Source organism: Lissotriton vulgaris, unplaced genomic scaffold, assembly GCF_964263255.1.
Source record: "Lissotriton vulgaris unplaced genomic scaffold, aLisVul1.2 SCAFFOLD_271, whole genome shotgun sequence".
NCBI lineage: Eukaryota > Metazoa > Chordata > Amphibia > Caudata > Salamandridae > Lissotriton > Lissotriton vulgaris.
The window spans coordinates 1,207,354-1,231,058 of record NW_028242776.1 but is presented as its reverse complement, the minus strand read 5'-3'; the positions used below and the strand labels follow the sequence as shown (position 1 = coordinate 1,231,058).

General features: G+C 43.7%; 1 protein-coding gene across 2 annotated transcripts in view; it reads right to left on the bottom strand.

Annotated features, from left to right (window-relative positions):
- Positions 1–23,705, bottom strand: part of LOC147668848 (ciliary microtubule inner protein 1-like) — a 108,576-nt gene that overhangs the window by 68,939 nt on the left and 15,932 nt on the right. For both annotated transcript variants that reach the window (XM_086948401.1, XM_086948400.1), the window contains exons 2-3: positions 7,103–7,184; positions 877–978 (exon numbers count right to left, since the gene is read on the bottom strand). In XM_086948401.1, the coding sequence (XP_086804527.1) occupies positions 877–978; positions 7,103–7,184 (184 nt within the window). The remainder of the gene's footprint in view (positions 1–876; positions 979–7,102; positions 7,185–23,705) is intronic.

The following is a 23,705-nucleotide window of genomic DNA, read 5'->3' as shown; positions in this document are numbered from 1 at the left end:
GGACAGATAGGGTGTGTTAATGTATCGGATGAGAGATTCCAGAGGAATAGTACCTTCTTTCTCATTGGGGAACAGATCAAACTTAGCGATGACCTCTAGCTTTTTTCTATGATATGCATCCCGGTATACTCTGCAACTCAAAGGTACGTTAATTAGATGCTTGGAAGGTAATCTAGCATGAAGCCTATTTTAATAGATGTAGAAGGAGTTCACGAAAGCCACAACCAATACTTTTCTATTGTTTCTGGATGGAAGTGAAGAATTGCTACACTGAATATATAAAGTCTTAACCACAATGCATACACGTGGTTTGAACAACATATCTGAATCTACGAGGACTCTGGATTTTCTGAACCTACGAAAGTTGAGATCAATAGTTGACCATGCAAGATATTTTCATGACTACCAACAGTGGCGACTTCTAGGGGATTGCACCTAACCGGATGTTCCCTTATTACTAGGGACCAGCTACCAAAGAGGAACCTTCTAAACCACTGTAACATGGAATCTTGAGCGTGGATCACAGTTTAGAGCCGATTTACGAGTACAGGATGATTCACAATATGAAATACAACAAAAACGTTGAGAAGAGCCACAATGTCCCTCTCTAACTGTCCATAATGGGTGATGCCACACTTGATGAATGGCTGACCAAGTTCCTCGTCCTTGTCTGAAACCAAACCAGCTTGGAGACAGATATGAGCGGGTACCATCTTAGACATTCTTTGATTGTCTGCAAACCACACAATCTTTTCATTTAAAATGTGATTGCTTTCCTGATAAAGTGTATGCAACATCAGGTCAGTTATCGTTAAACTTGAGGACACTTCTTTACATGCAGAGCTAAGATTGATAAGACATAGTCTGCTTTCAAACCTTAATATACTTTTCCGGTGGAGACGTGGATCGAACTTGCAAATGTTCTGGAAGATTTAGCCGGATTGATTCCTTCTTGCGTTCGCCTGCATCATTAGACAACTAAAAACAAGCAGGAATTCAAGCATTACATATAAATTTCAAGACTTTATTTATTTTTTTAGATATATTTTGTGGATTTAATTAAAGGCAAAATGTATCATGGTTGCATTGCACATGGTAAGATTAAAAATAGGCTGATGAATGAGCAGGAATTACTTCGATCTCAGTTCAAATCACTCATCTGCCAGGCAATTTGTCGCAACATAGGTCGATATTTGAGTCAGAATCATTACAGAAAGAATTTTACACTAGACTGTCCCCTTCTGGATGACGATTTGACGAAGATGAAGTCAGTGATGAATCTAAAGTGGTTTTTCTGGAACCACGAGCACTGTATACACACAGCAATTAAAAATTAGATACATACGTTTTAAAAAATTTATAAATTAGGGAACGATTTGACAAATGTGCATGAAATCATAGTACAACAGACGTTCTGAGTAAATTTTAAGCAAAGAAGAAGACAAAGAAGTGCATGGATTTCCATCCCATCTTCACTTGAAGGCCCTTCTCAGAATATTTCTGTGAATATGGGGAAGAACGTTTGTTGCAGTGTGCTTTAAGTATTTTTTTCACATGGGGCCTCCAATTTACCCAGCATCCACTAACCACAATTATTCACAATCTTCAGCCACCCAAAGGTAAATACATTTGCCATTGATGAACAAGCTATATTTCCATGGTGTCTGCTGGCCTTTACTTTTCCAAAGAAAGACACAAAGAAAGATCTGGGACTACAGAAGGATGAGCTGACCCTGTCCTGCTGCATTCCCGAAAGTCCACAATTACTCTGGCCAAATAAAAAATAAAAAAACAAACCTTACCACAATGGAACAACTTCTCATAGAAACTCCTTTGGTAGACTTTACCAATTGTCCATTAACTGCCAGTAGCTCACCAGTGCATTCGCTTTGGTGCACCATGTTAAGCTAGGTAACAACATGAATGAAAATAACCTGGATCTTCTCATTTTAATTCACAGTTTATTCCAACCAAAACTCTCATGGGCTCCCCTATTCTATTCAAAGTCTCCATTATCTGATTAGAGGCATGCTACGATACTAGTGACCGGACCCTGATACACAAAAGCTTTCTACCATGTTGCCAAGCGCATTCTACCTTATAACAGTTAGCATTTATAAAGCTAGATTCATGAAGCAAACGGTGCGAAACGCAGATTTCGTCCGTTTGCACCCGCAAAAATGGAATTTGACATTCATCATGTACTCGCAATTTGAGAAATCGCAAAAAATTGCGATTTCTCAAATTGCGATCGCATTTAAGGAATCTCAATTTGAGATTCCTTAAATGCTATTCATGACCCAAAAAAAATTTGCGAATTCGCCATTTTTCCCCGCCATTTTTCCCCGCTATTTACCGCGAAGTCAGACCTCGTGGTAAATAGCGAAAACTGAGAAAAATTTACTTTTGTGCATTTTTCTCAGTTGTATGTTACACACACACATGTCCTTTGGACATGTGTGTGCGCAACATGAGTCTAATTTACATTTCAGGGGTGCTACAGGGTGACCTGTGGACACCCCTAGCACCCTTGAAATGGCATCCTTATTTGCGATTAGCAAATTGCTAATCGCAAATAAGGAATAACTCCCCATTCATTCCTATAGGCCTTTGGCCCATAGGAATGAATGGGGAGTTATTCCTTATTTGCGATTAGCAATTTGCTAATCGCAAATAAGGAATGTGTAGGAATCGCAATTTATTTTGCGATTCCTACATGAATCCCGTTTTGCGAGTCTGTAATAGCGATTCCTTATTATTCGCTATTACAGACTCGCAAAACATGCGGATGATGAATCGGGCTGATAGTTTCACACACAAAGTAAAATTCAGCACAAAAACTTTGAAGAGCTTCATCCAACCACAGAGGGAAAACAATTGGGTAGAGCAATGTGCTAGGTCGAATACATCTCAAATATTACATTCTCAAGGCAGAATTGAAGCGTTTTTGGGACAGCATGTCATAGTTTGTGTCACACTTTTTGACATGAAGCCACCTAGAACACCAGGTTAGATGCAAGGAGTGTGCTACTGCCCTGGTGCATCAACACTGCATGCCAGGGACAGTGAGGTGCAGGCACTGCCTATGGTCTGCCTAGTTAAGACCAAATGGAACCGCATCTACAAGGTCTCGGGGAATAGATGGAGAGTGGTGCCACTGACAAGCTGCAGACAAGTGTTTTGCATTGCCCTCGCCACAACCATAAAATGGAATTTTGGCCAAAAAAGGCTGCTTCCCCGACAGGCGTCCTGCCACAGCCAAAAGGTTGCACAAAGGACTGTGCTCAAGTATCAAAAACAAAAAGTACAGTTACGGGACTTACTCTGCATTCCTTTGTGGCAGTTCAGGCCCAGGTAATGTTCATACCAACCCTGGCTCAGATTAACAGTATAGCTGTACTGGCAACACCTGCAAAGAAGGCTATTTGCCTAATTTGATGAACTTTGCTAAACAAAATAAATCTTCAATAATGCCTATAAAGATCCACATGGGCAAGTCTTGCTAGAATTCCTCGCTCACTTATGATATATAAATTGAGGGAAGGGGCACCAGAATAATGCACAGAGGATCCTCAGTTTGGGAACAGGACCAGGTACGCCCATCTGCTGTATGACGTAAAGTGGAACTGACTGAGGATGCACCACAGGCCTACTCTGGATGCATGCTCTCCTACCTATCTTGCAGGATTCAGTTACTAGTTAGCATTGGTTCTCAGGTTGAGCTAGCAGGCAATACATCCCAGCAAGCCTGAGCTTGTAGGCACACTCCAAGATCAGACTTCAGGCCCTGGATACATGCATGCTCTGTCAAGCCCATTTTACAAGCAACAGCTACATACCTGGGCAGAAGGTGCAATCAAGCTTACACCTCCTGCAGATAAACATCTTGTGAATGCTAACAAAGTCGCAGGCGATTGTATGCATGCTGCTAGGCCCTGGTGAATGCATTCTGATCTCCAACAACAAGCCTTTGGTTACAGAGGAATGCACTCTCCTCTTTATCCTCTTAATTGATTGATCATATGATGTATGGTCAGTGGTTTCCTACCACCCTATACACAAAAGAAGGCTTTTGAGAGCCCAGTAAAGACACTGGAGCATTCACCTATCTCATGCTATGCTACTGAAGCTACAACTAAACCGGAAAGTCAACAAATGGAAGAGCTCACATACATCAACAAGCACTGGCAATTCCAACAGGTCTGTCTTTTAAATGAAAGTGCCTCCTCAAAGATGGCTTAAGGCATATAATAGGCATTCATACATACACTCTGTCATTCATCTTAGAACTCATGTGCCCATTCATCCCCCCACTGACTCATTCTTGCATCCACTTACACAACCACAATAAACGCACAAGCTCAACAACGTATGCAAGATAAATTAAAAGTAGAAAAACAAAAAAATATGCTGGGACCTAAACATTGCAGGCGTATGCTTGCCATAACTAATACGGTTAAACATGGCAGCAGTGGTATTGTACATGGTGTTTTGTTGTTTAAAGTTCCATCATGGCTGTTTCAGAACTAATGTGTTGGTCATCTCAGAATGGTAAAAAATGAAACTATGGAGAAGGACCTTTCTATTCAATTGGACATGTTGGCCTCACAATTACTTACTATCCAATGTCATTTATTTGCTGTTCACTATCGCGCTGTGATGCAATTATTCTATTAGAGGGCAAAGACTCCCAAAAATAAGAAATATGTCAACATGTTTGATTTCTTTCTAAGTCTTTCCTTTTTTACGGTTATCTGTGTTTGAATCAGAGTCATTAAGCATTGCAATTGGCCCAGTGTTGCTTGTTTACACCAGAATGATGTATTCTAATTTACATAGTTTGTTTCTTTTCTTCTGTTAAAACGGGGTCTTATTGCTACACTCTAAATGATCGCAAACACAAGGAGATAATGGACGGAGCGCTGAAACTTTTCATACACTCACCCGCAGTCACAAATCTGGGTTGAATCCACCATCATTCTTTAGCTCACTTCGCCACCCCGGTTCAGACACAGCTATATGCAAATCAGTCTTGACCCTGTGCCTCTTGGGAACAGCCAAGCCATGTCTTCCCTGCCTGATGAGGAGTGAAACCTCGAAAATGGTCCTAGGATGCTTGTTTCCAGTCAAGGGAGGACCTGGCATGGCAGTTCGGGCTGGACTGTTCCCATTGGGTGCAGGGTCAAGACTGATTTGCATATGGTTGGGTCCAAACTGGAATGGCATGGTAAGCAAAAAAACGATGGATTTAGGCCCTGATCTCTGTACTGGGGTGAATGTCTCTGTACTGGGGTGAATGTATGACATTGCTCTGCATTCTGTCCATCAATTGGTCTTTTTGCATTTGTCACCGAGTGGGACAAGTATGCCCAGACGTGGGGTCCCGTGCTCTGAATGCCACTGGAGTCAAGCTATCCTAGCTGATGAGGGGTGAAACCCCGAAACCGGTCCTAGGATGCTTGTTTCCAGTCCAGGGAGGACCTGGCCTGGCAGTTCAGGCTGGACTGTTCCCGTTGGGCGCAGAGTCAAGACTGATTTGCATATGGTTGGGTCCAAACTGGAATGGCATGGTGAGCAAAAAAAAGATGGATTTAGGCCCAGATCTCTGTACAGGGGTGAATGCATGACATTGTTCTGCATTCTGTCCATCAATTGTTTGTGTTGCATTTATCACCTCAATTGGGAAGGGTATACCTGACGTGGGTCCTGTGCTCTCCATTCCACTGGAGTCAAGCTATCCTGGCTGATGAGCGGGTTAAACCCAGAAACCGGTTCCAGAATGCTTGTTTCCAGTTTCAATCTTTTTATCAATCACTTCATCATCATCGTCATTATGTGTTACTGTATTGATAATGAAGAAGTGATTGCTAATGCTAAGTGACAAAATTGTAGTATGCATGGCCATGACCAGTCAACAGCTAAATTGAAAGTGAACTAAGAAAAAAAATCCAGAGAGGGATGGTGGAAAGCAATGGAAAAGCTTAGGGACAGGGATTGGAAATAGGGAGCATTGGTGGGAAGTGCAGTGTTTGGGGAAAGCAGCACTCGAAGAAGAGAGCTAGAAAATAAGTGATCCAAGTTGGATCAGTGAACACAAGCGAGTAGGGAGGGGAACACAGGTTAGGGAAAGAGCGCAGGTGGAGGAAGCAGCACGGAGTGCGGAATTACAGAGGGCAGGGAAGCAACAGGACAGCAGGGTGAAGCAACACGAAGGGTGGGGGAGCTGCACAGAGAGCAGGGGAAGTAACATGGTGGACACAGGAGGGGACAAAGCAACACGGATGGTGGTGGGAGCTACACAGACAGCGGGGGAAGTAACACAGTGGACACGGGAGGGGAGAACCAACATGGAGGGTGTAGGGAGAGAAGCAAATGTAGACCAAGCAATCTGTAGGGGGCAGAAGCGAACGAACAGGAGAGAGTGCAACATGGACTCAAAGCGCATGGTAGAGTGGCTCAAAGGGTAAAGCTACATACAACGGAGAGCATACATATGAGAAGCTTGAAGGACAAAGTTGTGGAAAATGACAATTTTTTAACATTATGAAAACAAATGTGCTGGGAGAGGTGGGAAAATGGGGGGCTCATGCATTCTCGTGGAGTGCTGTTAGAAAAAGAAAAGCAGGCACTTGTGGAAAGATAAAAGAAGCCAATCAGTAAATAAGGTATGCCCCACGGGAGGGGCAAAGACTAGATGGACAGTCTAAAACAAATAAAACCATTGAATAGAAGACAAAACAATAAGAGTTACAAAACAAAAAGTCAATAGAAAGCAATGAGCAGAGTTGCTTTCCAGGTCAGCTACTGATATGTCCCTAATAAGTCTTTCACAACCAGACAGCAGCACTGTCTGGCAGGCTGCCACCTAAAAATGAGGTTGGGGAGCGCAGAGGAGGGCGGATGGGATTTAGGTCATTTTCAGAGAAGCCTACTAGTCTAATACAAAACACACACTCCTACCCAATGACAGAACCAATTCAACACAATAAATGTAGTCAAGTCCAACACAGCATCCTCAGGTCTGAAACGAATACACAATTTTCAGTACTTTTAAAAGGCATAATTCATTTTCTCCATCCAAAGATAACTTATTGATTTTTACCTCTTGGTAAGAGTTGCTGAGAAATCCCCAGCTGTCGGGCCATTTCCTTGCAGCTTCCAACTCTATTACCACATGATCCTTCCTGGTGTTAACAAAACAAAGGTTAATTTCAAATTACTTTTTTTTCAGGAATTGGGGATTTAAAAAAAAAAAATACATTTTTATGTTACAGTGCGAAGGAAGAAATAGGTATTTTTACACAGAGCAGTATTATTTTCAGTGAAACGGTGCTTCTTGGCTGTCTGCATCACGGCTACAATTTTCTTTCTGTTAAAGCGTGTCTTTCTCTTTCAACATGTGTGTACAGTCGGCAACGGGCCCTTTTTTAGGTCTCGCCTGGACATCGCATCCGAAGGATGCGTCCAGGCTGGAGACTTAAAGCTGCCTGACACGGGGGAATGAGGGACAAGAAACTGTGACGAGCTTATCCTGGCTGGATTGAGCTGCGTGCACGCGCGTCAACATTCACGCATGCGCACATCACAGCCACACGCATACACAGCACTCACGCATGCGCACATACACACGCACACCCCCGTCACCTACACGCATACACAGAGACCCCTCCACACACACCAGCCCCTCTCCTCTCGGCTCCACACACACGCACACGCATTTACACTTACACAGACACGCAGGCACCCAGACAGGCAACCCCCCCCCCGTCACACACACGCATACACACAGACTCCAGGACACATACACATACACACACACATGCACGCTCACACACATACACAGTCCGCCGCCGCGCGCGCGCGCACACAGATGCCCCCCCCCCAACAAGGCGAAGCCCCACTCACCGGCATCCTCAGTGCAGCGGCTCCCACCGGCAGCAAGACTCTTCTTCCCTTCTTCGGCACCGGGGCGCAGGGTAGGCTCCTGCCTGCTCCGGTGCGCCAAACAATCGCGGCTCTTCCGTGGGAGGCGGGGTAGGCTCCCGCCCTCCTACTTCCGGTTGTCCCGCCCGGCCTGCCTGACTTCCTGGTCGCAGGCCGGCGCAAAACGCTGCATAAAAAATGCGCGCGTCCCCTCCAGCCACTGGCGTAGCTAGGGGGGGCGAGGGGGGCGGTCCGCCCCAGGCGGCACTAAGTTGCGGGCGGCGGCTGCGCAGGATTTTGGTAGGGAGTCAGTCGGGACTGAAAGGGACAGTGATGTACAAGCCGGTCACCCGTCACCCCCGACGTCCGGCTATAACTGAGCAGCTGGCACTGCACACGTGTTGGAAAGTGCAAGCGCACATGCTTGCAAATACTGCACCACCTACCTTAGTGGTGGTGCAGGGCTCGGCCTACAGTGTATGTGGATCCCAGGGCCGTCAATCTGGTAGCGCGCGAAAGCGCTAATGACGGCCCTGGGAATCTTTTTCAGCCAGTCCCCGCGCTGTACAGAAAAATATACTAGTTACGAGCACCACCGCCATGGCCTCTCTTTAGTGGATTCGCTGCAGTGAAGAGCGATTTACAGGCAGCGATCAGACAATCCAGCTGATTAAGAACAGCAGCAGTCTGAGTCTCACAAAGTTCGAGACCGACCACCGCACCGCTTCGAGAACCCCGACCGGGCTGTGAGTATTTACTACATATAGTGCTAATTATGCCTGGCGAGGCGCTAAAATATTTATTAGATAAGAATGATTGTAGTAAAATACCTCGTCATTCATGGCCCACTTCTCAATTTGGAACAACAACAATATTATTACCGGAACACTTTGACCGTCACTTATGAGTTAATATAACAGATTGAAAACGCTTTTCCGTTTGTTCTTTTTTTACACCTGTCATTTTCTCAGAGTTTTACATACACGCTAAGCACATGGTCTTTGATTTGTGACTGCTTTATCCGCTACAAAACATAGCCAAAGCTCTTTCAGTGCAAGCTTCCATACAACACCAGATTTTCCCACATAAATGTCAGACAAAGACAACATCCTGCCTATTTATCACAGGCAGAGTTTCACTCCTAGTCGTTTAACCACCAGCACTTTTCAGGAGTTTTACAAACGTCCAAAGTTAAGACAAATCCCCGAATGCTACTTATTATTGACTTAACAACAGCCTGCACTTGCTTAAGGCGTCATACTTGAAATGGGGCCACTTAGCTGCTGTTAAGAGACGTACAACATACATTACTTTTCCTTTGCACGTAGTTGATGTGGGATAAATGTGTTTTTAACCTATGAGGCTTGGTATTTTGTTGGAAAAAGGTCACATACAGTGACAACCTTGATGTTGATGAGCGTTTGAAAGCATACTGGGTGAGTGCACAGTTAAGCTTTCTTGCACAAGGCACACAACTAACTAAATCGACTTTTAATGCTTTTGTAAACAGTGAGTGCAGAGTGACAGTGAGTGCAGAGTGACAGTGAGTGCAGAGTGAGTGCAGAGTGGCAGTGAGTGCAGAGTGGCAGTGAGTGCAGAGTGGCAGTGAGTGCAGAGTGACAGTGAGTGCAGAGTGACAGTGAGTGCAGAGTGAGTGCAGAGTGAGTGCAGAGTGACAGTGAGTGCAGAGTGACAGTGAGTGCAGAGTGCGTGCAGAAACAGTGAGTGCAGAGTGCGTGCAGAGTCAGAGTGAGTGCAGAGTGACAGTGAGTGCAGAGTGAGTGCAGTGACAGTGAGTGCAGAGTGACGAGTGCGTGCAGAATGACAGTGCGTGCAGAGTGCGTGCAGAGTGACAGTGAGTGCAGAGTGCGTGCAGAGTGACAGTAAGTGCAGAGTGCGTGCAGAGTGACAGTGAGTGCGGAGTGACAGTGAGTGCGGAGTGACAGTGAGTGCAGAGTGACAGTGAGTGCAGAGTGCGTGCAGAGTGACAGTGAGTGCAGAGTGAGTGCAGAGTGACAGTGAGTGCAGAGTGACAGTGAGTGCGGAGTGACAGTGAGTGCAGAGTGCGTGCAGAATGACAGTGCGTGCAGAGTGACAGTGCGTACAGAGTGCGTGCAGAGTGACAGTGAGTGCAGAGTGCGTGCAGAGTGACAGTAAGTGCAGAGTGCGTGCAGAGTGACAGTGAGTGCGGAGTGACAGTGAGTGCAGAGTGACAGTGAGTGCGAAGTGACAGTGAGTGCGAAGTGACAGTGAGTGCGGAGTGACAGTGAGTGCAGAGTGACAGTGAGTGCAGAGTGAGTGAGTGCAGAGTGACAGTGAGTGCAGAGTGACAGTGAGTGCAGAGTGACAGTGAGTGCAGAGTGCGTGCAGAGTGACAGTGAGTGCAGAGTGACAGTGAGTGCAGAGTGACAGTGAGTGCAGAGTGACAGTGAGTGCAGAGTGAGTGCAGAGTGACAGTGAGTGCAGAGTGACAGTGAGTGCAGAGTGCGTGCAGAGTGACAGTGAGTGCAGAGTGACAGTGAGTGCAGAGTGAGTGCAGAGTGGCAGTGAGTGCAGAGTGGCAGTGAGTGCAGAGTGACAGTGAGTGCAGAGTGAGTGCAGAGTGACAGTGAGTGCAGAGTGCATGCAGAGTGACAGTGAGTGCAGAGTGACAGTGAGTGCAGAGTGACAGTGAGTGCAGAGTGACAGTGAGTGCAGAGTGCGTGCAGAGTGACAGTGAGTGCAGACTGACAGTGAGTGCAGAGTGACAGTGAGTACAGTCACTCAGCACCACCACATTATCAGTCAGAACCACCACAGCATCACTCAGAACCACCACAGCACCACTCAGCACCACCACAGCATCACTCAGCACCACCACAGCACCACCATAGCACCACTCAGCACCACCACTGCATCACTCAGCATCACCACAGCCCCATTCAGCACCACCACAGCATCACTCAGCACCACCACAGCATCACTCAGCACCACCACAGCACAAATATGTTCTCTCAATGTTTCAAGCTTTATTACAAATGTCACAAAAAGATGTTAATATTTCACTTCTGTTCTTGGATTTTGTTACAATAAAATACACTGAACATAATCTTCACAAAAGTTATTTACAAAAGTTTAAGCTATTGCCATTATAAATTACAATCACTTTTATTAAGTATTAAAAAAAATTAAAAGCCATTGTTATTTGTAATATCAATACATCTAAGTCACGTAAATACAAATGTTGCATTACAAATGCTATAGGTGTCACATTTGCGAAAGTTATAACTATTGGCATTGTAAATGACAAAGCTATTAATTTAGCTATTTTCAAAACCAACACATAAATGAACATTTGGTGAATTTCCATTAAAATATTTGACTTTTTTACTAAGATATTATTATACTGTTTTATGCAAACAAAATTTAGATACTGCATAAATAACTTTAATAAAACATATTTTATATGAAGCTTTTTATGTAAAAAAAAAAACTATAGCATAAAGCAAAAAACAATTGCCATTTACAATGCTAATAGCTCAAACTTAAATAATGCGAGACCTATTGCATTGCAAATGCTTGTTTTATATTGTGAATGCACCATCTGAGGTTTCTGAAACACATGGCGGCTCAAATTGGTACAGCCCTTTTTAATTCGTTCCCAATCTCCCCGTTTGAAGCCCTCGGAGGACAAATAGGTCACAGGACCGCTCGAAACGCTGATTGCAGCTCGTTCCAACATAATTTGCTCTGGAATTTTTCCACCCTGAGCGCAGTGGTGCAGGTGTTAACGGCACTCAACATATTTCCATTCGCATCTCCCGTGGCCATTAGAAGAGTATGTGTGTTAGATCGCTGCAATATTTTCATTTTATTCACCTTTGAGTGACGCGAGGAATGTGTTAATTGTGTGGCTTGTCAGGGCCCCGATTGTGCGCACAGCTGCTCACCGCTACGCTTGTTGTGGCTGCCCGTGCCATGCTGGTGTCTGTAAAACATGCTCTTTTGTTCATCTGCACGCCCTAGAGAGATGTCAACACTAATTACCCGCACACTAGAACAATGGCACGAAATGCCTGTCTGGCGTATCTTCGGCAATGTACAGAAACCCTCATATCTAGCGAATAAAATCGTGTGCGTCATCGTTGAAAAAAATCAAAAGGCGTTGAATGCAATTACTATATTGGCAAATCTGTAATATGCTGTATAACATTTCTAGGAAAGCATGTGTCTGAGATGGCGGCGAGGTTTTGCAGAAGTACCATAACGTCATGCGGACATTGACTGATGTCGTACTATAATTTAATTAAGAGTTGCGGCACCACCTGCTTGGCAATTTATGCTGTCAAATCGCACCAGCCAACTGACAAGCTGTAACCACTTGGTACCATCCATTCATGACAGACAAAAATGGCAGGTACCATCAGGCATCAATTATGTTGAATATACTGCACTCACCACCCCAACAAAAAGGCATTGGAATACCCATCAATAAGATGTTATGTTATGTTATGTTATTGGATCATTTTTATAGCGCACGGCTACTCAGAAAGAGTGTCCCGGCGCTTTTATTGGAAAAGACAAGAAAACTGCAGCATAATAACATAACACCAAGTAAAAGACTAAAAGAGTAGTGAGCCAGAGATGAAACCATTAAACGGTGAAGTATGCCAGGGAGAACCATTAAAAACAGCAGAAAACCAAAAGTCAATGAAAGGCAAAAGCAAGTATTGAGACCTATAACGCTTGCTTGATCAATGGAGTTTTCCCGCCTCACATGATCTGCAACGGAAGGTGATACCAATGTTTGGTGAAGTCTTTGTGCAAGCCTATCCACTGACTGTCCGATGAATACACAGAGGACGGTTGAGCAGGAACTGCCCTAAGGATCCATGGACTTGACCAGTATTGGTATGAGAGGTGGGTTGGGCCAACAAATTATGATGACTAATGCACCAAAGAGCTTGTTTTCAAAAGGTTCAGCTTTAACCTAATGTGAAATTTAACTTGAAGCAACTACAGCGAGATGTGCATCTGAAGCAAAACACATGCCTCGCCAACTATTTAAGAAGCATGCTGATGGAGCGTCTGAAGGGAAATGTTGGATTCACATAGTATAAATGCATTGAGGCAAAGATGCGCTAATAAAGCAAGATAATGGGCTAAAAGGAGTGGCAGTACCACCTCTGTATTCTTAGAGACTTCATTAGCTTAATGTGACAACAGCAGTATCTGAAACCCAGTCTCCAGACACTGTTTATTATATTGTTTTTATGGCATACATCAGCAAACTACTTGGCTTCCTAGTGCTTTTTACTTATATTCATAAGAGTCTGCAGTTGTGAGACTGCCACAATCACTAGAAGCCTTTTGTGGAGATGGGTTGTGTTGAATCTTGGGTTTCTCCTGCGGCTTTGCTGTATTCCCAAGGGGGTGACAGCAGCCTGCCATTCAAACACATCTGTTTGTTTTGGAGGTGTCTGTGTGCTTAGTGTATTTACAGAGGTGCATTTCAGTATGGGTAGAGTTTATATGACCCAAGCCTAACCTGCATGAGCCATGGCAATTAGTTCATCTGCTGGCGGATCTGTAGACCCCGCCGCTGTACGTGGTTGAAGGGTACAACTATTTTACTAGGTATTAGTTTGTGCAAATGGTGGCATGGTGTCCACAGGAGATGTATTACTCAGAGTTTAAATTGATTCTAAGGTCCTGTTACTGGGTTGGTGATCTGTGTGATCCTAGAGTATGGGTTTCAAGTTATTGTCTACATAGGTCTAAGCAGTCAACTTACTCTATAGTTGTGATTTGTACATCACAGTGTTTTCCTGGTAATCTCCTTATCCCCGCTTAATGTGTTTCCCAGTCCCATATCTCTTGCTAGTTATCCAGGGTCTCATTTCTGAAGAGCATGTGGCTTTTCCCACATTGTTAGAGAATTTGCACAGGACAATAATCACCAATCTCTGGACCTCCTGCACTTAATGGTCTTGAGGGCCCCAAATGTGCTAGAGTCATTATTAGGTAACTGTCACTTGTCTTAGATTGCCCTAGTTTGCCGAACCTCTCTAGACAAATACTTCTACTGGATTCTGATTCTGTCTAGTCACAGGATGCCCTAGGAAGCAGAACATGTCTGGAGCTAGGCCGCCTTACGAAGCCGAATCTGTGTAGGGGTAGGCTGCCTTAGGATCCAGATCCATCTAGGGGTATGGTGCCTTGGCAATAAAGAATGGACAGAGCTAGACACTAGGCCTTTGATCCTGGTTAAGGGTAGGCTGCGCTACAATGCAGAACCCGTCTAGAGCTGGTGGTTGCTCCAACAGGCTGCAGTGTAGGCTGCACAATGGCCTGGCTGCTACCTGATCAATACATTCATATGTAGGCACAGGGAGGCCTTGCTGCTGCCGCTGATTACTAAATACATTCATCTGCAGTGCCAAGAGATGCAGAAAGAGTTTATAAGTGAAGAGGTAGGGAAGCGCCCGTCACTCACTTTCCTAAAGACTTTGGGCTTCGGAGAGGACAAGGACACCAGGGTTCAAGACATAAGCCATTGTGGGTTGCGAAGAGACGGGTCCTGGCATTCTCTGATCCCAGGGAACAAGGCTGCTGTGGCTTTCACCCTGACCATGGGCTGCCAGTGTGGGTGTTAAAGTGAATGTATCTAGGCCCGGACAGAGGTGTGCAGTTTCCGGACACAGCTGGTGCCTATTGGGATGCCTAAGGGCCTATATCCCTAAGGGCATACAATTATGTGGGTTTCACGCTAGGATTTGCTAGAGGGAAGGCAGATGTCAGATGAAGCAAGCTTGCTAGTCACCAGTGCTAGGACCACTTCACCCACATCGTTGCGCTGCAGATGATCCATTCCCATTGTTTTTTCTGTCAGTGATGCACTCTGCAAGCATCTACTTTTTATTTTTAATAACTTTTGAAAAATGTGAGCAGCAGGGGGTGCATGACCAATACAAAACGCACATGACAAACACAGAAACTCACTAAATCAACCCTTCATGTAAAATTGAGAACACATTAACCAGACCCACCAATGCACCTAGCCCAACCTAATCTCTCCTTCCTTCTATTCACATATTGCTAGTTAAAGAGCAGATACAAGTCACCCAACTAACCATTATCCAACCAAGGACCATTAACGTTATTCAGGCAGGACTCTGCAACAAAATAATATGCCACGTGTGGTGGGTTATAAGCAGATTCTGCGAATCAACCTAACATTCGCAGACCGGGTGTCAGAGCTAGAGCCGGTTAGTAATAGTGATTGAATTTATAGAGGGCTTAGCTACTCGAAGATTGTCCCCATGCTATTCGGTCTATGTAAGAAAACAGAAGAAGACAGTTACTATGAGAAGAGTCAAGTCTTGAGCTTTCTCTTAAATGCAAATTCAGACTTTGTTTGGCGCAAGTCTAGAGGGAGATTGTTCCAACCGAATGGGCTCAGAAAAGAGAAAGAACCTCCGCCAGCTTTAGCCAAACAATCTTTTGGAATTGTGGTCAGATTATTGGATGAACGTAACATTCTCCTCGAGCTGTAGTAGGCTCCTGACTGATGGAGAGCTTTGTGCATTAAAAAAGTAGTCTAAAAAAACTGTTTTACAAGGGGGAGCTACTGCAGATTGATCAAATGCTTAGAAATGTGTTCTCGTCTCGGGAGACCAAGGACCCATAACCAGCTGAGCTGCCGGGTTCTGAGCAGTCTGGAGTCTGCTCAGATGATACCTTGGCAAGCCTGCAGTTAATGCGTTGGCATAATCCAATCTGGACATAACCAGGGCAAGTAACACTGTAGCATTAGTTGGAAAAGAGAGAAAGTGCATGGATTTTTTAATGCTTAAGATGTCAAAGCACAAGCCTGCCACCGAGATAATTTGGTTGTTGATGACATTTTATAATCAAATTCAATACCCAATTTTTTTTTTTTTTACAGAATCCGCTTGGGGATCTGGTGGAGGAACCCTCACAGGCCAGTGGACGTACAAATTAAGAGCAAAGTTGTGTGTGTGTGTGGGTGGGGGGGGGGGGCTAGAAAAAGAAAAAAAAGAGACTTACCTTCACAGCCTCTCTTCTTCATCCGTTCTCTTTTCTGGAACCCAGGCAGCACCCAGGCTTCCCTAAGCCAATCACGACACTACTGTCACCATGACAGCAGTTTTGTGATTGGGAGCCCAGCCCCAGCCCCGCCCCACCCTAACCTGGCTGCAAGATACTAAAAATAAAATGCTAATAGCTTCTGTTATTATAATTTTATTTTTCCTTTTACACTGATCCGAGAGCAGTGGGGCGATGCTCCTCCACCTTAGTGGAGGAGATGCCACTGTCGAGCACCTCCGTCTTCTCAGTGTTACACTTCAAATGGGTGTGGGTCATCCATTGGAAGACTGCTGAGAGACAGGGTTTAATAGCATCCTGATCAATGGGCACCCCTTTGCTGAAGGTAAAAAAATGTGGGTGTCATCCGCGTAAGCAATATCCCCGATATGTAGACAAACAGAGGCTTTCAATGTAAATTATATGTAAATGTTCTCTACTATCATTGTTAATGAGTTTTTCATCAACTAGTTTGTACCAGATCCGTATGTGACATAGTGATGCATGCCCAGATAATGTTAGAAACCCTAGTTTGTCTCATTCATCGGAGCACTATCCCGGGGGCATCCAATATAGACTAGACCAACACATTTTGAAGACCCCTAGCACTTCTCTATGAAAGAGCACAATCACCGGGCACTGCCACCATATGAGTACTTCATCACTTTTTTTTACCTAAACACCTCCAGCAGGTATGCAAGTCCCTCAAAAAGGTATGATGCAGCCTATCAGAGGTGCAGCATAAATTGTAAATTACTTTGTAATGGAATTTTCTATTCACTACACTTTCCATAGTGTTCCCAACTGTTTGTCAGTTATCACTCTATCCAGACATTTCTTCCACCTATGTTTAAAAGCACAGAAGCAAGAGTATCTTGATTCTAAAACAAGATTATATAATTTAGATAGGATTCTCCCAATAGTCAGAAGAGTTGTAAGAAACCTCTGTCTCTAGTGGCTGCTTCTCACAACTGGGGTTGTATCGCCTAGTGTTGAATCTGGGCGTAATGAAGGTGGTCTATTTGTCAATGTCAAAGTCTGTCTTGTAATGCGCAAAAGAGTTTATCTAACCATTAGTGAAGATGTTTATAATTACCCTACAACTTTCTTCCCACCAACCGTTAAAAACACCACATCCAAAAGCTAGTGTGAGTCCTGATTGAAATGTATATCAAAGGGAATAACACATTTTTACATTTTATGGCAATTACATCGCTAAGTAGCAGTGTAGTTTGCATTGTGGTACTAAGATAAGTATAACTTGGTTTTAAAGTCTTTGGCAGCCAAGGTACACCCTAAAAGGTCTTCCGCATTAGGGTTCTTTCCATATGGGGCTTTAGATTAACCGTCTAAGAACGGAACCATACAATTCACATTTTCAATTGTGCTGCCTGTAAGTGAAGCAGAAAGTCTGAGATGGACAACCATTTTTAAACCCATTCCACTGGAAAAGTCTGAAATGTATTCTAGGGCGAGTGCCTTTCTAAATAAAGTGGGAAACATCATGTTGAAGGTATTATACAAAGGTTCGCTTGAGTTTCACTGAAAGGTCTTGTAAAAGGTATAATACCCTCAGTAAAAAATAATCTTTACTGAGTAGATCCTACTCATCCAGGAGACAAAGTGGGGACCACTTTCTAAAGTCCAAATAGATTTCCGTCAACAGCAGTGGAAAGTTTGCTTTTTTATTGAATAGGTCACCATTAATTTCAGATATTGGATGTGGCTTGTGGACCACTGGTACAGAAATTATACCTTTAGGGCGTTCCCTAAATTTGCAGGAAGGTAAGTTTCTGAATTTCAGACTTCCCATATAATCTACTAAACAACTAAACGTTGTCATATTTGAAGTTGTTCAAACAACGCGAGTAGTGAACTTGACAAATCACACAACATTAATAGTTTATGGTTTACTAAAAGGGACATGTTATGTTAATCAGGTTCAAAGATTAACTCAAGCATGTCCTGGGCCTAGCAAATACGACATGCAAATAGTTGGATGTCCAAAAAAAACAGAATCAGAGATAGAGGGTTTGCCTAACTGGTCACTCTCTCCAATGTAACCATACCCGAAGTGGGTCTATTTCATTTTATCCTGGCCATAGGGTTGGCGTAATTAGCTATGACCATCTTATGGAAGCGGACAGTCAATAGAAAAGTCATCAGCCCTCGTTAAAAAAAGAACCCATCCACTTGGTGAAAAGGTCTTCTACGTTTCTAATAAAATAGGGATCTATCGGATCTTTTTCCTTTTAGCCTTTTCAGCCAAAATAAGTGGGTGCATTAGCCCTGGAAACTCCTGTTCCAACCCACAGCCCAATATTTTGTGTATATTTTTACCTCAGTGCAATACACAAGTAGGGGACGGTGGTAGTACCAAGTCTGTAGGGAAAGCTGCTCCTTCATTAGGAGCATTGTTCTTTTATTGGGAGTGCACATACAACACCAAGGTACAATAAATCTGTTCACCTCAAACCTCTGTTTTTCTAACAGAATGTTTAAGCATTGGATAAGCTCAAAGCTAATCAAGCAAAACTGGGAAAGTGGCAAACCCGCTTGCCATTTTCAGCATAGTCTTTAAACACTTTTACTCATTCCACGTAGACTTGGATGTTATTTTACCATCCAATGTTGTGATAATGGGTCTGGAATGGCTAAATGCCTTAGTCATTTATTTAGATGGGCATGGTTAGCACTTGCTAATCGGATCCATGTCTTAAAAAAGTTGCTAAAAAATGGCAAAAGGCTTTGTCACTTTTCTAGCTCAGTGTGGCGTGTCGGAGGTTTAGTACATGTGCACTATACATAAGAGTAGCTTTCCACATAAAGACTGAAAAATAAGCAGAGATCCCTACTTGTGTTCTGCATAATTTAAGTGGCATGGTTTGGGTTTTACATCAGTGTTAAGCAAGGCAGTTGACTTGTTTGAGATTAAAATAGGGGTTCTTTACCCGGCTTTCAAATCATTGTCACCTCAGCCTTGCACATAGAGGACAGAAGTCTTAATAAAGCTGCAATATGATTCAGTAGCGTGTCATCTTTGAGGGGCATTAGATTTATAAAAGAAACTCTTGTGAAGACATCACGCTGCCGGGTTTTTGATGGATTGAAGAAGTGAATTGCATCAGAAGCCTGTTCTTCAGATAGTGATGCTTCCTGGTCCTCAGTTCAGTGGGGCTCTGCTGAGTATAGAGCTATGTAGAATTTTCTAAACTGTTTTAGTTTCCCTTCCTCCATATTAACCTACTCCCCTTTGTCCAAAAGTATTTTTCTAACATAGGGCCATATGTAGATAATCACTATTTACCGATTTTTAAATACTGAATTTTACCAATTAGGTATTTGAAAATCGGTAAATAGTATGTAGGTAAATATTCAGTAAATTTTACCTAATCGGTAATATTCGGTATTACCGATTTGGTATTTACTGATTCGGTAATTCCCATTCATCCCTATGGGCCTGGAGGCCCATAGGAATGAATGGGAAGCCATTCACTATAACCGATTCGGTAAATACCGAATCGATAATAGGGGGAACATATTCAAGGGTGGCAGGGTGTCACATTGACACTTAGTCGAGCATGTGTGCACATGTGGCACACATACATGCCCTACATGGCCTACATGGCACTGAAAAAAAAGCTGAAAATTGCTTTTACTAAGGTATTCGGTATTTACCACCAACTTATAGTTGGTGGTAAATAACGAATCCTGAATGCTAAAATGCAATCACTTGAGTGCCTCCTACATAGGAATTAAGGATTCGGTAATATAACGAATCGGTATTTTAAGAATTGGGAAATTTACTGATTCCTTAAATTACCAATTCGGTAAATTACCGAATCCTTGAAACCTGCCTCCTATATCTCTAATCCCTAAATACCTGTCGGTAACGGTGAAATTTACCGAATTTCACTGTTACCGACCGGTATTGACTCACCTACATATGGCCCATAGTCTTTTCCCATTTTTACTTCAACTGACACAGCAGCTTAATACCCCACTTTAATTCTTGCCTCAAATGATTGTCTCATTTGGCCCACTTCAACTCGGGCTTGGAGCAATGGCTGCACTGGTGGCTTCAGGCATTGGGTTCTGTATGTTCTGGAGTCCTTAGAGTCCTTTCTTTGGAGTTTCTGCGTGATGCATGGAACAATTCCGCTATTCCACTGGAGGTCTTGGTTCTTTATTGAAGACAGGCAGTCCACCAAGGTTTTGGAGGCACAACGGCTGCAGGACACGATGTCTTTGGCGCAGTTTTGATGAGGAACAGCAGACAGGCCGGCAGGGCTGTGGCCAAGTCATTTGATCTCTTCAGTCTTCTGCTTTCACAGCACTTCAGTATCTTTCTTCTTTGTAGGTCATTAGGATCTGCTTCTCTCGTGCCAGGGACCGCTCTAAATACTGACCTTAGGAGCATTAGGGGAGAGTAGGGTAGAAGCCAATAGGTACCGACCCTTTGGATCACTACACTCTCTATATGACCAATTCCTGTGGGGAGTGCGCATAACCATCTCCCAAGTTATCCAAGTATGCCATCCCAAACATGGCTACTTCCGAAAGTCTTGTCCACCTCAGTTTAGCTCACCTTAGGGTTGTATTAGCCTAGGGGTGGGCACACCTACCCGACAAGCTAATTTTCCCCCCTGTCCGGGGGCTCTGGGCAAAAAGGGGGTCAGCTTCCTCTCCTGTGAGGAGAGTCAGATCCACATTTCAAAGGCGGCAGCTCTTTGAAGCTTGCCGGCCTAGGAAGGCTAATCAGCAGGTCATCCTGTGGGAGGGTGTGGGACACCTTCTTTCCAGACAGGCTTTAGATCTGGGTCTCCTGAGAGCAAAAGGCTCTCACCCTAGGAAGTCAGAGCAGTGTCTCAGGTGTCAGGCCGGCAGAAACCAGTCAGGGAGCACACCAGAGGCTGGTAGGTTTTCAGGAGGCACCTCTAAGATGCACTCTGGGTGCACATATTGCTAAATCCATCACTGGAATCAGTGTGGGTTTATCAATACGAGATGTTTGATACCAAACATCCCTATCTTCAGTGAAGCCATATGGAAGCCGGGGAAATCGTTTTCACCATTGTCCAGCACGTTTTAAAATGGCTTCCTTGGTCACTTGCACTGACAGTAATAGGGCTGACCAGCAGAGGGGAATATTTGCCCATAAAGGTATGCCCTCACATGTAATATTCAGCACCTTGCCTTAGGACTGCCAGGCCTGCTGTAAGGGTGACTTACAAAAATTATGTGCAGAGTTAGGGGACATGGCTTGGCAGTTCGGGCTGGACTGTTCCCATTGGGCACAGGGTCAAGACTGATTTGCATATAGCTGGGTCTGAACTGAGATGGCGAAGTGAGCTAAAGAATGATGATGGATTCAACCCAGATCTGTGACTGGGGGAGAGTGTCTGAAAAGTTTTAGCACTCCGTCCATCATCTCCTTGTGTTTGCTGTGTTAGGGGACATGGCACACAGGGATGTGACATGTCGAGTTTTCACTTTTGTCTGCACCCAGGCATGCAGCCTGCAATGGCAGCCTTGCATGTACTTGATGAGGGGTCCCTTAGGGTGGTAAAATTCATGCTGCTGTCCTTAGGTACCCTCTTTAGTACCTCTGGCCAATTGGGTGAAAACAATTGTACAGTTTTGGGAAAGAGCTCTTGCACTGGGGACCTAGTTAGCAGGAACCCAGGGGACTTCCAGTCGAAATCACATCAGTTAACATGTTAAAAAGGGCTACTTTCCTACAGCAGATATAGAATCCACATCTCATGTCTGCTTTCACTATACAAAATGGGAGCCACTAACTCACTTGATGTTACAACTTCAAGTTTTCTCTGGCCAAGGAAGGAGGTGCTCTGCAGAGCACTCAGAAGACTGTTTCTGCTTGTTACTGAATTGTGTCATGGAGGGGAGGTGCAATCATATTTGTAAGGACTATTTCCACTCTGCTAACTTGTTTGTAAATAAATAATAATGGATGTTTTCAATACAACGCCACATAAATTTGTTCTGGTGAGGTTCAGCAGGATTCTTCTACAACTATAAAGGATATGCCAGTTATTTACACAGTACATTAAAAAATATTAGTGATCAAGGTACAACGCACGTTAACTTGTGAATTCACACTGCACAGATGTATTTTACTAAGTCGAACTCAGGCTTACCCTGGTATTGCCTCAACTCTCCATCCAGAACCAGAATGGGAATATCTAAATGTTTAACAACAAACAATAAAAGCAATGTCTCAAGCTTAATATTGTTGAATATTACAAAACAAACTCCCAATTCATACAATAATGTTCAATGAAGATCATATATCCAAAGTAGTGTATATCACAGTGCTGAGGTATGATGATGCATGGTTACGTAGGAAGAAAAGCTCCTCTCCTTAATACCAGGAAGGAGCAGGCCACGCGCTATATGTAGCACCTTACCACATCTTCCCAAAATGTGAGCCTGCCATGCTGTCCATGATGGGTGAGGAAATATGGTACAGATGGTGGTTCACATTTTTCAACAACTAATCCAGAAATGGAAAACTGTGCTGGTGTCAGCGCATATCTGGAATGGGCAGGATGTGTCCTCGCAATGCTCGCTAGGAAATGTAGAGTTGGCGTGCTGCTGGTGATGTGTGCCAACAACCAACGGTTATGTTCTGGAAATCATTACTTAACGTAAATGGCAAGTATATCATATTGCACCCAGTTGGAAATTATATTACTATCTACAGACAGGAAAATAAATAGTGGTTGAAAGAAAACAAACGATAAATAATAATTAATTACACAAAAGGCCGATTGTACGTTAGGCAGCCGCTTCGAAACAGAAGGGGGGAGGGGAGAATACATTTAAATTACTCCAGCTATCGAGGGTACAGTGTGTATATGATCGTGGCACAGGCACTGTACAGTGCATGATCATTCAGTGCTAGGGATTACATCCATGAAGCTCATCATGGAAGTATCAAAGTACTCGTTTTTAAGTGACCTCGGGAATTGGTGGACACATCTTGGGGATCAAGGAAGGTCCAAGAAATCTCATTGTTGAGTCCCAATATGTGTATCCCCAACTCAAACACTCAGTGTTGTTCTTTTGCAGGAATGAACAGGGACTTATCTAATATGGGAGAAGATAAAAAAGGGAGTTCAGTTATTGTACAATGAGTATTGTCTCAATGATATAGTTTTTCAAAAAAACTATTAGTTGATAACATTGTGGCTCGTCTACGCTTGAAGTTACTGTAGTATCCAATTATATATATTTTGAACACCCTCACTGTTGCAGTTTGTGAGTTTTCTCAGTCCACATGGGATTGAAAGTCCCAAGTCTAGTTGCTTGGCATGCTAACTAAATTTACAGACATCACAAGAGCTGGAAGGAAAATGGCCTGTGACCCTGGGTAAATGCCAATTGTAGCGGTGTGAATAAGTAGGGTTGCATCCCTTGGGTCTAAAGTGTACTAGTAAGTCTTTGAGATCTTCCTGCGTTTGAACTAAAACATGGATCTGTCAAGTGCCATGTTTCCTATGTTTAAAATACACCAAATCTTGAGAATCATTTTCTTGATATTGTTAGCGTAACTCTAAACTATGTTAAGACACTGTAAGAAATTGGGTTTGAGTTGCGAATGAAGCGAGTCCTTCAGAAGTAATGAGTCCACAACTGGCTTTTGACTGGTAACCAAATACACTACTGAA